Here is a 15068-nt window from a genome sequence, read left to right as displayed (position 1 = left end):
GAAGTACGAAAACCGTACCCTCAAACGGGGGTACGCGCATGCGTACCTGGATTCCCCAATGGATGATAATGAATTCAAAATTAATACACTAACAAATATAATGAGCAATGCTTAGTGTAAAAGAGCGGAATTACTTTTGACATGGTTTCAGACTGAATACCACGAAAATGATTCAGTTTCTAATTTGATAATAGATCTATTCAAAATAAAGAAAAATGAAAAGTACCGGGGTAAGTTTGAATGACCATAATATAAGACAAGTAACAGCTTTTTAAAACGCTTGCCTGACGAAATCAATCAATTTATCTGCATGAAGAGTGATAACTCTTTTGAGCAGTACTTTGTGGGTTTAAAAAATATCCCAACTTTATATTTTGAGAACCTTATGTAACTGCCCTTGGATCTAAATTGATTTCAAGCTACATTGTAACACCAATTATAAAATTTGTTATTAAATCACGCTTTGTGAACATTTTAAAAGATGGATATAATTAAAAACACATTTTGTTGGAGTGTATTTTCTCCTCTGAAGTAAACAGTAGTAATGTGTGTTCATTATTTTTTTTTTCTTAAAAGGGGAGGGGGATGACACTATTATATAATACTTGATATATTGAGAATGAAATAAGTAAATTCAGTAGTTAGGCTTTGTAGAAAGAAATATCCAAGATTATTCACCACTTTTTTTATAAATCGTGTGCATCTGAACAAAGACATATAATAGATCATGCATCTGGAGACGATGGCTTGAACTGCGTTCTTTATTATCATTGGACTCGTCCATTTATGGAATAAATCAACCGCGGGATCGGTAAACAAATTAGAAACATCATTTCTTTAGTGTCCATATACCATGTATACTGATGTATACGATATGTTGTTTTAAAGAATGGTATAAAACTTGTAGATAGAATTTCTGAAGCATTAGAAGGAAGTTAAAAGGACAAACTTTATTTAATTCCATGGAAGTTAGCACACCCGTACCCATTCATACAATAGAACAATCCAAGGAAAAGGCGCGAAGATAGCTTACTAGTGACATTTGGCGCGAAAAGAGCGATATACCCCTTTCGTTGAATATAAATGGACTGGTCCAGTAGTATAGAAATGCAGAAAAAAGGATACACGGACATGTTGAAACGGCAAATCATATGGAATAATCTGTTCCATGCAAAAAGATTAAAAGAAGTAAACACTGCAGTATTTCGCATCAGTAATATCTTTCTTTTTTCTGAAAACTGTTTCTTTTAAAATGCAGGTAAAGAATTCCAATGTAAATCAGCTTGCACAAAATCTAGCTCTTTAGATATGGTCGCACATTTTCGGATCTTGGAAATATCAATCCTTATACTGCCTGACGCTGTGACTTCAGGCAATAAGTGATACCAAAAAAGACCAAGTACCAAAAGGACAGTACAAACTTATATACGGGATCATTCAAAAAGTTCATTCACATTGTCATCATTTTTTTATGAACTTCATATTATAACCAATTTTGAAACACATATCCCCCCAAGTAAAAAAAATATATTTAAAAATTTGAGTTTAAAAAAATTTTGTCATGCTGGAAACAATCAAGTAAAATTCATGAGTGCTAAATGTATTGGTATGTTTAGCTTTGTTTTGGAAAGTTAGACCTTTGAAATTAATTAGTCATTGCTTTCTATACAAGTGTCGTAAAAAAAAATGTTCAATTTCATTAATATACGTGATTCTTGTATTAATATGCACATGTACATGCATGCTTACGTGTCTAGGAAGGTTTCCTGAAGTTAAAATTTCAAATACTAGTAATTTAAATGTCCCGGAAAATTTTAATACCTCTTATTTATTGAATATTTTACAGAGGAATTGAAAATGAAAATAAAAAAGCTCAAGATCCTTCAGAAGTACCTGGTACATATCTTAAGGAGGGAAATAGATCCCAAGGATTTAAAGGAAAAATCCATCATTCATTCAAAATCCTTAGGAGAACATTTCACACAACCAGTCCTACAGGATCTTTACGGAGTTGAGAAGACTGATGATTACAGTAAGCTGGATATGCCCCTGGTTTTTGCTTTGCTAAGAAACTTCTGTGAAAATATCAAACCTCCAATCAGAGGGTGGGACTATGAACCTCCAGATGATGAAGAGATAGTTTGTGCTGACATTGAAAGGATCCGATCTATGTGGAATAAATACTGTGATAATAATTACGACTTCAGGAATTTAGATGATGTTTCCGACAGAATGAAGAATAAAAACGGAACTGTAGCTGTTCAGAATAATCCAGAATTACAAAATAAGGCACAAGATGAGATGGAAGATTTTTCGGAGATAATAGAAAAAATACAAAGTGAGTTTTTTTTTTTTTTTTTTTTTTTTTTTTTGAAAATTAAGGTCTGAATATTTGAACGTTTATTTTTTGAAGAAGTGTTTTAAACATTTTAAAGTGTTTGTGTTAATGAGAACATGCAGTAATGATTAAATGTGTTTGTGTTTGTGTGTGTGTATTTGTACGTAGGTATTAAGCTGAATCCAGACTGCACTGTTGAGACAAGCATTGTGATAACAGAAGGGATAAAGTCAGCTCTTCTGTCCCTGGAGACAGGAAATGTAGTAATCTGTAAAGGAGCCATAGGATGTGGTAAAACTCACGCATTGAAAGCAATCCAGAACAGATCTATAAAGACAAAGGATGGAAAGTAAGATGGATGGAGGAAAATATAACTTCTCTAAAGGAAAATGTGGAAGATAAAACAATTGTGATTTGTGACAATCTTTTTGGAAGTTATGGTTGTAATACATTTTCATTAAGTAGAATATCAAGCATTGAAAATTTTCTTGAGAGTATACACGAAAAATCAAGGAATATTAAAGTTGCTGTTGGAATCCACCAACATGTTTTTGATGAAGTCAAAAGAAATTGTTATCAAAATCTGAATCTCCTTCAAAACAGAAACCTAACAGTTGATTTGGACAATTTGATAAAATCGGAAATACTACTAATTTTGAAAGAACAACAAAAACAGGGTCACTGTAAAGAAGATCCAAATTGTTGGTTTAAAAATGTTGACCTCACACTTGCGATTGATAAACTAAAGGAAAACCAGGGCCATATTGGAAGCCCTTTTCTTAGTTTGATGTACTTCAACCAACACGAATTATTTTCTGACGAAGCTTTCACCAAAGCCCCACTCCAGACATTAACGCAACGTTTTCAGGAAATCCGAAATAATTCAACTGACTATAACAGTCTCATTTATTTGATGTGTGTTAGAAAACACAAACGTGAATATGAATTGAGCAGCTGGGCAGGTGCACTTGAGAACAATTTAACCATAAGGGCTCTTCTTGATATTACAACTAAAATGCCTGGCTTTGTCAGAGTTGAAAACGGTATTGAAACACTTCGTCATGAAATCTTGACTGCAGCCTTATTCAAAGCTGCTGCTTCTTTAGAGGAAGATTTCTTACCAGTTGTTCAGCATTGTGAAATAGAAATCTTACTTCAGCTGATAAGACCTGCTGAATATAGTTCTGCAATACTGAATTTACACACAGTTTTGCTTATCCACAGAAAAACACCACTCAAATTACAAACATCGGTGACTACTTAGTAAAAAGATTTGCAGATGCCTTCAAGACGGTTTGGGAGAGTATGGGGCACCCTCTGAAAGAGAATATTATTTTCAGAGAGAAATTTCAGCATTATTTGACAAATGATCCACTAGAAGAATAAAACCCGTAAATGAAGACTCCAATGATAAAAACGATGAACAAAGTCATTTAACATCCCATTAAGTTAATGTAATTGTTTTGGAGCAGGTTTCTATTACAAGTAACTGAACACAACCATGAAACGTAAACTGAATTAGAAAATATACAAGCCTTGTTAATTTTACGTTTCAGCGTGTGAAATGCTACAGCAACATATAGGTCATGAAGTTATACAAACTTATAAAATTTGAGAAAATATTGACATCAAATATGTGTCCCTTTAACACGAGTGATATATTCAATAACTGAAGGGTTATCATTTTAGAAGTACAGTTCTCCAATCTTGTTCAAATAAATATATATTATTTCAGTTTAAAAATTGAATAAAACTTTCTTACTGATGTCTTTTGTAAATTTAAGGTCCTGTTTTAGCAATTTATATGTTTAGCTATTTTGTTTTTGTTATATCCCCCGCTTGAAAAGTGGGAGGGGAAATGCTAAAAACTGACTTGCGTATAAACAGTTGGATACCTCGGACCTGCTCTAAACAAGTTTCAGCAACGAGTTATCGTTCATAACAGCGAACCCTAGCGGCAGTTGAAAGGCCTAGGATATATTTACAACCTTAAAATTATGAAGGCTTTAACAAACGAATATTCATGAGAAAAATACTGTTATATTTTCGTCAGTAACCAGTATTTATAACAGATTGAACTTGGTTGAATAATGAAAGGATCAAGGAATGTGGGTGGGTGTATCCACTTTGCAATTACGCAATTGGATTGTGGCGTTTATTCTCTTTTATACCACCTTTTTTTGATGACAGGCATATCAGTGCCTGCTTTATGCTATATCTAATTTTAGGGGGTCAGATTGCATAATATGATACCAAAGATTTTAGTATTTTTTTAAAAGTTTTTTCTAGTCTTGTCTGACCCCCTTTTAATATGTTTATATTTTTGTTTTGCGCCATTTACTTCAATAAATGACATTTTTTCACTTTCACTACTGTTGTTATTTTATTTTCAATCCATCAAAAAACTAGCTCAGTTCAGTCAGTTGACTTGGCTTCGGTCTTGCATTAATAACAGAGGAACATAAATGTTAACCTTCAATATGGCGGCCATGGGGGTTAACCCTTGCTTAAATCACATGAAAGGAAAACAATCTATAGAATAAAATTTTACCAAGAAAATGCTTAAAGGGGGAGGAAATGAGCACCTCCTTCAAATTTACCTGGTCTTAGAACCCCTGTCAATCATCTGAAATTAAGCCTGGGATTGGATACTTTGATTTGATTGACATTTGGTTTGCTGATGTTGTGTATATCTTGTGTACCTTGTCTGGAGATTGTACAGACCATCGAATTAACTTTCAGGCTTTTGATGCCTACCGCACATGCCAACGTGATAAAGAAGCAATCAAATCGTTCTTTTCTTTTTAATTCATTAGAATATGCCATAGATATAATCCATCTTTCAAAAAATTAAACAAATGACAAGAAAAATCATGGCTATATAATATATATTATATAAATTTAATTTTAAAAGGGAGGATTTCATATCACGATTGCAATCAATAATTTTAATTTCCATGTCAAAACATGATACTTTTATTCCTCCATTAATTAACAAAATAAACCGACCTGCGTTTGAAGCTAGTATCATGGAATTAAATAAAATTATTTTTTTAAACAAGTAAGACAACATTGTAATATTGTTCAGGAGTCAAGCGAATTTATATTTATAAGACAAACCTGTACGTGTCGCTTTTCTTCGAGACATGCTGACGAAGTTACGTTATAATAATAAGTTTTAGAAGAGAAATTATTCGGAATATAACATCTTGCTCTGTATTTCATGTTTGAAATTTATAATGAATCCCGAAAGAAAAAAACGATGCAGATGATTCCATTCCCGTTTCATAGCTGTCGGGGAATCAACCCTGGTCTGAAGCCCTGGCCATTTTTACAGAGCATGCGTTATGGAAAAATCAAGTAATGTTTATCAAATGTTTATCTTAAAAAAGATATTTATTTAGACAATAATATTTCTACTTCAACATTTTATTCTCAAAGCATCGTTTCTAAGTTTCATTGTTATTTACCGAGAGACTGTTCTTCTTTCGTTTTGCGTAGACGACGTGTAATTTGAATTACTTCCCTTTTTGTTGCCAGATTACAACGACAGATTTTGGTGTTAAATGTATTTTCGTTATTAACACTTCATTAAAACACACTGTATATATATTATTATATATATATAAAAATGTCGAATTATTAAAAATATCAATTATTTTAAAAGAAAGAAATTGAGAAGGATTCTGTCTGCAACAAAAAATGCTTTATTTCGCATTTCAATTCATGAGCTAAACAATAAACATGAAAAAACGGCCTCGGTTTACAAAGTCGTAGGAAAAAGTATACAGGTAATACACTCAGGTAACATCCTGTGTATATAGGTAGTATACACGGTGTCTTCTAGCTATTCCTACTTTTTAAATATCTCAATTCCACCTATTCCCACTTGCAAATAACAATAAATGTTTAGATTTACCTGTATTTTGTACATTTAAAGACAGAAAATAATGAATAAATCTATGAGAAAAAATGATTTATTTTGGGGCTTCTCAGCCGCTTCGATTAAGCTCCACCCCACACCAAACTTACCTGAGGAAAACCGTACGGTTAAAAACCTCGGCCTTTAAGTTAATCATTGAACCATATGTTATGAAGAACTTTTCGGGTCATGGTTTGTTATACCTTGTTTGCTGGTGAAGCTGGTGAAATAATATCAATAAATATAATAACATAAAAAATATCATTTTAAAGATAATCATAAACCATGTGGAGATAACGAACAGTATTCAAGACGAATAGTCCATAAAGCAGAGCAAAACACGGACATCCAAAACATCAGAGTTTGGATCAGGTGCCATGGAGAAAAGAGCATGGCCTGTCGACAGGTCACACCCGCCGTGTGCTCCTTGTCATGATCGGGAAATAATGGGAAAATCTGTCGTCAATTCAGTGTATAATTGATGGACTAACAATTAGTATGAAAAAGAAGTCAGTCAGCATATGACTCAGTGATAAATTGTATTTGCTGACAAGGTCATTGTATCGACCATAGATCTTACGAAATGATTACTTTAAACGAAACTGCTGATATTCTTGTTCCATTATCTTGTTTGTGAATAGTTTACCTCTTTTCAGAAACTGTTCATACGTAGAGCAGAACAATTCTCGGGTAAGCTTGGACTTACAGTAAGGCGTGGCATTCTCGGCGCTACGTAATATAGTGTCTTTCAAATTGCAAAAAGTTTTTTATTGGTTAAGAAAATTAATAACATCAGGAACTTAAAATTATTGTTGACAACTATGAGACGACTTAAGCCTCACCTCTTTGCCGAACGAGACAATATTATATATAAACTTTTATTTTGATTATATAACGTTTTTATCGTTAATTAGTGGATTTTATTTGAATTAAGTAATTTACGAGACATACGTACATTAAATAATTGGTTTACGTGCCTTTTACGTTTATCCATCTTCGCAGACCGAGATGCTGTTTATCTGTTTTTAAACTTTTGCAATTCAATTTTTTTAGAAGGAAACCTTGTGTTTTCGTTTTAGACTCTTTCTTTTTTAAAAAAAAAAAAAAAAAAAAAAAAAAAAAAGCTAATTTTTGCGGCCGATTTGATTCATTTTTGTTTAAAATTCTACTATTGTGGCTTCTTTCCTAAACCGTATAACGGGTAATTTTTACTGCTGTAAATTTTTACGAATTTTTGTCAAAAAAGGGTGATTTAAATTTTTACGCGTTAATTTTTTACGAAGTGAACATGTCCGTAAAAATTAAAATCATCAGATGTGAAATTCCAGATCAGTGATGGTTAGCACTTTGAATGCGTTAACGTACATATAATGTGTCCGATGCAAGAGAGAGAGAGAGAGAGAGATTTATTAAATTATTACAATATAAACCATGCAACAAATTACACATTGTATAATGTTTTTATCATTTACCTTTATGTACATGAACAAGGTGCCCTTCATTTACAAATTCAAGTTTTATAAAACACAAAGCTAGGCACACCACGTGCTCGTTTGGTGTTTACCGAAAACAAAGAGAGACAACTCAAACTATCATAATTGAAGTGAAAGTATTACAGTGTATTAAAAAGTCGAAAATTCATTCAAAACACATGAAGCAGAAGAAAGGGTCAAAGATTGAAAACACGGGTATAATTGGAAGACCTGTAATCATTAAGTCATTTTCAGAAGTTAAGCGTCTTGTAAAAATACAAAAAAAAAAGTGACCAGGTAGGTTTAATTGATTAATTCATTGACGATGTTTGTTCAATTTATACTTGTAAGTTAATTGAGATTTATCTATATGATCCCAATTGATGATTGACTAAAAAGTGCTCAAAATACCAACAGTACACTTATTATTAAGCCTCCAGGGAGTGAGCTTGATGGCAATTACTTAGCATTACTTAAATTACACATACGATGTTGAAATTTTACACGAGCCGTTTTATAAATTATGTGAAATTTTACGCGTTTAAATTTTACGGATTTATAGAACTCGTAAAAATTAGTAGAAATTAGCAACACGTAAAAAATACCCGTTATACGGTATATACTGCTCTGTGAGCGTAAGATAGCCGTCTACCCCCTCATCTCATCTCGTCTCATTAAAGCGCTAACGTATTGTAATAAACGCGCTAGTGCGTTGACGTTAATGCGCTTGCGTGTTGTATTCTAAAAACACGCAAGCGCATTAATGACAATGCGCTAGCGCGTTAATCACAATACCCTATTGTTGTATTCTTGTGTTGTTGTATTCTTGTATTGTTGTATTCTTGTATTGTTGTATTAATGACAATATGCTAATGTTGCATTCTAACAACACGCAAGCGCATTAATGGCAACGCGCTTTGTTCATGACACGACTTCGCACTAACACACAACTCATTGTAATTCACGCGCTAGTGCGTTGACATTAATGCGCTTGCGCGTTGTTTTTAACAACGCGATTACGCGTTGTCATTATCGCGCTTGCGCGTTGTTATTAATGCGCTCGCGTGTTGTTTCTAACGCGCTAATACACTTTTGCAATGGCCCTATCGGGACACCATACAAATGGCAATCCTAGACTGACTCCATTCAAACCTCGGACATGTGAATTGCAGTAATACGCACCAAGACGTAACATTTCTCCACCGGAAACTGCCTCATCACTCATTTCATATTTTGCTCTGCCTAAACGTTCTTCGAAAAGGTTTCTTCATTTATGTAATTCCTCGTCACACCGCTCAACGCGTTATCGGCTACTCGGTTGATATCGGACACTCGGTTGATAACAATTTTTGACAGGTTAGTAAATTATTTTTAATAAACTCTGTTAAAATAGAAACAGAGAATGTTCATTGTGCTTTGTGTAAACAGAAATGAATATGGATACAAGATAAAGCCTCGATACGTATTAGTATAGCATTTGTTAGCCTTTGGAAGGCTTTCAAAGTCAAATTTGTTATATTTTGCAAGTTTTTCTTCGATTGGCATTGCTGTAGATAGCTTTTTTCTTTAAAATCCTTATATATACCTAGCCTTAATATTTGTCCACAAAAAGACTTCTCCAGAATCTTGCGAATATGTAATTAAAAGTCAAAAATTGCCAAATTTTGACTTTCAGTTTGTTATCGGAAATACGGTTAAATGATGAACTTTGTTATCGGAAATCTCAGTTTTGGTTATAGGAAACAAAGGTTGTCATAGATTAGGGAAAAACGCAAAGAAACGACAGAAATCCGTATGAAATCTAAATATATAAAGTAGCTGGCATGCAAATCTAATTTTTGGCTATAATTTCCCTCTTTTAAGAATATGTAACTTTTTAAAAATGAGTGGGTTTTTTTTTTTTTGGTATTTCTCACTGAAATCTGCCTGATCTTGACCTGTTCGAAAATATGGTATAATTCTAAATTTCATTTCAAGGTACCGAGGTCGCCCGCGTGGCATAGTAGTTTGAGTGTCTGCTCTAGATTCGCCGAGGAAGGAATTGATCCTTAGTTCGCGGGTTCGTATCGCGCAGTGGAACGTCGCAGTAAGTGCTAAGCACAAAAAAGATTCTTTATCAGGTATAGTTACGCCATTTTGAGTTAAAACTGTCTGTGTCAGTGCTGTGCTTGCAAAGAAGACATCATCTGTCAGAGCAAGTTTTAAAGCCCCCGTTAGGTAATGGGTTGTCCAGTCTGGTTCTTAAGTCACACTTATGCAAAAGAGGCTACAATGCTGGCACCGTACAAACAGCTATTGATGAGATGGCGGGACATGACAGGCAAAACCTATTACGCTACAAGGAAAAAGACAATAGCGGCAGGGTCCCTCTGGTAACCACATACCATCCCGTCCTTAAGAACCTTAGCGGTATCCTTCAAAAGAACCTACCAATTCTCCATTCAAACAAACGAATGGTCGAGGTCTTTAAGGAACCCCCATTGGCTGCATACAGACGCCCAAGGAACCTAAAGGACATGGTAGTAAGAACCAGACTGGACAACCCATTACCTAACGGGGGCTTTAAAACTTGCTCTGACAGAAGATGTCTTCTTTGTAAGCACAGCACTGACACAGACAGTTTTAACAGCCCTGTTACAGGCCGCAGCTACAAAATACTAGGGAATTTGTCCTGTCATACTGACAACTGCATTTATCTCATCAGTTGCAAAGTTTGCTCCAAACAGTATATTGGTGAAACAGGAGATCTCCGCAGGGGAGTCAATAACCACCGTTCGACCATTAGGACCAAAAAACTCAATGAACCCGTCGGGGAACATTTCAACCTTGAGGGTCACAAATGGGAGGACATGACAGTAGTGGTGATTAACCATAACCTAAGATGGACAGACGCTCAAAGAAAAGGCAAAGAAAAGTTCTGGATGCACAGATTGAAGTCATTCAGCCCTAATGGCATTAACAAACTGAATGACTTCACCAGAATGAACGTAAACTAGACCCAATTCCTGATGATACGAAACAATATTATTCTCTCAATTTAGTGTAAACTCTACAGTTAATTTACGTTACCAACTCTCGAACAACCCGCATAACTTTGTATTGCTTACGCGTGTTAATTTGTTAATTATTTTTTCCCGATAATTAGTGCTAAAACAATTCAAAATTTATAATAGATCATAATTCATATCTTAAAATATCCCTGATATTTTATTTTTTCTTTGATTATTCTTTAACAAGTACTGTGAAATCACTTTTCATGGGGGTTTAATTTTCGTTGTTTTCGTGGTGTGAAGAGAACCACGAATTCATGTCCAACACGAAATGTAAAATGTGACATACATAACTATTCAATAATTCTACATCCACGAAATTAAATCACCACGAATCAAGAGTTTTTCCTCAAACCACGAAAATTTGACCCCACGAAAATATGTGATTTTACAGTTTAGTTACGCAATTTTGAGAGAATGATACAATGTACGATTTACTGATTGTCGTAATTAGTTAGCATAAATAATTCATTCAATTATGTAAATCGCACTTCACCCGAGTATACCCGATAGACCGGACGTATTTCATAGCGGTCCGGATTTCTTTCTTTAATAGTGTTCTTAAAAATTTCCAATTAAACATGTAATTAAGTATGTAAATATCTAGTGTTTAGTAGTTTAGTAGTAGTGCTAGTTGTTTTTGTTTCTCTTTTTCCTTTGTTCTTATGACTTTTTAACTTTTTTCTTTGTCCCGAGGAAGGGACAGGGCGTCCCGAAAATTTGACAATTTTATTGTTCGAGTCGTTGGTCATTTTTAGTGCTTTATATATATATATATATATATATATATATATATATATATATATATATATATATATATATATATATATATATATATATATAAAGCACAAAGAAATTCACTTTTATAAGGATACTTACTACCGCCTCAGCCCGGGGTTGAACACTCGACCTACGGAATCTGTCTCCTAGCATTACAGGAACAGCGTTTTAGAGCGCTCGGCTATCTAGGCAAGTTAAAAAAAACTGGCTTTCGATGCCGATGGAATTCTCACAACGCTGCTTTACACTACACGGTCATTGAGAATAGAAGTGAGATACAGTTATTTAGACATTAGTTTTTAGAGGATCGCTACCAATACATGTTGTGATGAAATTAATTTTATTTATAAAGCACAATTTACAACAACTCTTAAACTAATATAACTGCCCTAAGTGTAGAAATATTAATATAGAAAGCACAAAGAAATTCACTTTTATAAGGATACTCACTTCAGCCCCTGTTCCTGTACTGCTAGGAGACAGATTCCGTAGGTCAAGAGTTCAACCCCGGACTGGACTAATGTCCAAATAACTGTATCTTACTTCTATTCTCAATGACCGTGTAGTGTAGGGCAGCGTTGTGAGAATTCCATTTTAATTTAATTTCAACAAATGCTATGAACATTCATTAATAGAGTCACGTTTTGTTTTTATTTATTTATTTGTTAAAATTACAGATAATATTAAAATAGCAAAGGTATTTTCAAGAAAAAGGGACTTGTGCTACCTCTCAAAGAATATATACAATTATGATTAAAATACACATTTTCTTTTTTATTTTGGGACTAGTGGACTAAAGGATATTAAAAAAATTTCGCCATTTTCTATTCCATCTATAATATCTGTGGGAAATCAAAAAAAATATTTAAAAAATCAAAGACCCATCCAACCATTGGAAACATTCTTTAAGTGAGGACAAGTACAATATTGCGTTAGACCGCTCGGCTATGTAAGGAAGTTAAAAAAATTTGCTTTCGATGTCGATGGAATTCTCACAACGCTGCCCTACACTACACGGTCATTGAGAATAGAAATAAGATACAGTTATTTGACATTAGTCCAGTCCGGGGTTGAACTCTTGACCTACGGAATCTGTCTCCTAGCAGTACAGGAACAGGGTACTGAGATTGGCTCTGATGATACCCTGAGGTTCTCGACTTGCTACTGATAATCACAGGAAATAAAAGGGAAAATTAAATTCAAATCTTTCATTTTAAATATAAGATCTTTTATAAAATCGACTAGTTGAAATTAAATATTATGTTGGTTTTTTTTTTATAATGATACTGATTGCATCTGAATGATTTCCAAATGGTGCAGAAATATTCTCTTTGTATAGTATTTAGGAAGAGGGATTAAGGTTAGCCGGTCCATTCAACTGTCTGTTCTCATGTGTATGTCACATCTGATTTCCAGTTTTCATTTTTCATAACCTTTGAAATAAAGGAAACTCATACCATCTTTAAAATAATGTTTGTTTGTCCTCTTCTGACTCGGGGAAAAATTATTAGGTCGGTAGGTAGGTGGGAAAATTGTTTTTCCAGAAATTTGTTGACGGTATTAGAGGAAAAAAATCATGTCCTGAAATTTAAAAGAAAAGTTTTGGGTCAGTCGGTCAGGAGAGTTCAACAAAGAGTTTTAAGAGATTGCCATGTGGACCAGAGGAATGCAAATGTCGCAAGCAGTGTCGTTAAGAAAAGGTCAAGGGACCAAAGGATCAACATCGTGAATTTTTTGCCCTTCCCTACTTTCAAAGGCTTAATATATCCTTTAGACTTATAATAACACAGAGTCAAAGTTCAAGGTAACAACTAGAAAAAGTATAAATAAATGTACCGTATAAGTGGAAATTTTAGCGAGACGCAAATTTAGCGATTTGTCCTTAAAATTTTATTTTTAGCGAGATGTTACTTTAGCGATTTTAAAATAAATATTAAAGAAGCTATTACAAATTAAACGCAATCAATTTTTAGTGATTTTCAATTTCAGCGATCTCTGCACCCTCCCTAATAATGCTAAAATTAAATCCTCGCTAAAAATTCTACTTATACGGTACTTGGTAACGAATTTGTACTTCAGAGATTAAAGAAGTACTATGTCTGTGACAGTCTTCAATTTAGCCAATATCATTTAGAACTAATGATCCTCATTTTTAAATTTAACAATTTATTTATTAAATCTTTATGAAAAGATTGATTGATTGTTGTTTAACGTCCCTTACAAGAATTTTTCACTCATAGGGATGCCACCACTTACCTGTTGAGAGTTTGTTTTGAGAATTCCGAAATGTTTTGTTTGTCTTCGTTAATTTTATTATTATTTTTTTGTTGTTGTTGTTTCATTCATTACTTCTAAAATGAAAATTCTATCTCAGTTTATCACTTTTCTTATTAATCACTCTACAATATAATACGTTTTATAAATAATTTTAACATTTGGGGGGCAAATAAAAAAAATAAACCTAATAATAAGATATGGATAGTAGGTATCCATGATATAAGCCATGAAAACACTTAATTTGATATTCTATCACAAAGGAATGCGATGTTTTTTCACATTTCTTTAAAAGTAAGCCTGAGAAATATAGAAATGAGGTAAGATGCAATTTGATGCAATCAGTATGAAATTGTAAAATGACCTTCCAGTGAGAAATTTCTATGTTTACAATGTCTTAACGCTTTCTTAATATTTTATATCTTTGACAAACAATAATTTGTTTATATATATATATTTGTAAATCCTTATCATATAGAGCGCTAATTACCTTAACAATTTTGTTTCCCCAGTTGAGAGTTTCGGTTGTGCAGGAAAAAATATTTTGTTTCAAGTCATGTTCCTTTTTTACATAGAGTATAACAATATTCAACATCATTGGGAATTTTTCAAATAAGGTTTGGCGATATTTGAATCCGTGTGAATGTAGTTCATTTTAATATTTAAACAAAAAAAACAAGGAGGGAATTGCAAGCGTGATCTTATGTATGAACACATAAAAACAAGAGAGGTAAAAATACCGTCTAAGCTTGATGTTTATTCATAAATTGCCCAATTACCTTTTAGATGATATATGTACGAGGTACACCATTAAAGGTCTGGTGTAAAGTTGAATGATAGACTAAAACTATTTTTATATAGATTTCTTTTAATACAACCCAGATAAGGAATCTCATTTGCACCTAAAACTATTCATGGCACCTGATACCACCTCGAGAATTTCCAGGGGTGGGGGTCATAATTGATACCCTATTTAAAGAACTCTTTGTTCTCTTCACTTTTCTTCATTGAGGACACGATAGGTCGTGTTCCTTCTGTTTTATATGAAATATGTAAATCAAAATTGAATACGAAATTTCACAATCAAAGAGGTATATAGCACGTTTTAAGAGAATATTTATATCCGTCTTTGGAAAGAATGTACTTTCCATACTGATAAACTGTCAAAAATTAGACACTCATTGGTTAAAAAAAAGTTAAATCGGTAAAAGAAAAAGACGTAAAAGAGTCGT

General features: G+C 33.4%; 1 protein-coding gene across 1 annotated transcript; it reads left to right on the top strand.

Annotated features, from left to right (window-relative positions):
* Positions 1 to 1851: 1851 nt before the first annotated feature.
* On the top strand, positions 1852 to 2838 carry LOC134239027 (uncharacterized). The gene is made up of 2 exons (XM_062721167.1): positions 1852 to 2338; positions 2507 to 2838. Exons 1-2 carry the CDS (start codon positions 1858 to 1860, stop codon positions 2689 to 2691), a joined length of 666 nt encoding a protein of 221 aa, XP_062577151.1. The 5' UTR covers positions 1852 to 1857; the 3' UTR covers positions 2692 to 2838.
* Positions 2839 to 15068: the final 12230 nt, after the last annotated feature.

This window comes from Saccostrea cucullata, unplaced genomic scaffold (assembly GCF_032062105.1).
Source record: "Saccostrea cucullata isolate Sc308-1 unplaced genomic scaffold, CSIRO_AGI_Scuc_v1 ctg13283, whole genome shotgun sequence".
Taxonomy (NCBI): Eukaryota; Metazoa; Mollusca; class Bivalvia; order Ostreida; family Ostreidae; genus Saccostrea; species Saccostrea cuccullata.
Note: the sequence above shows the minus strand (reverse complement) of the source record. Positions and strands in the feature narration are given on the sequence as shown.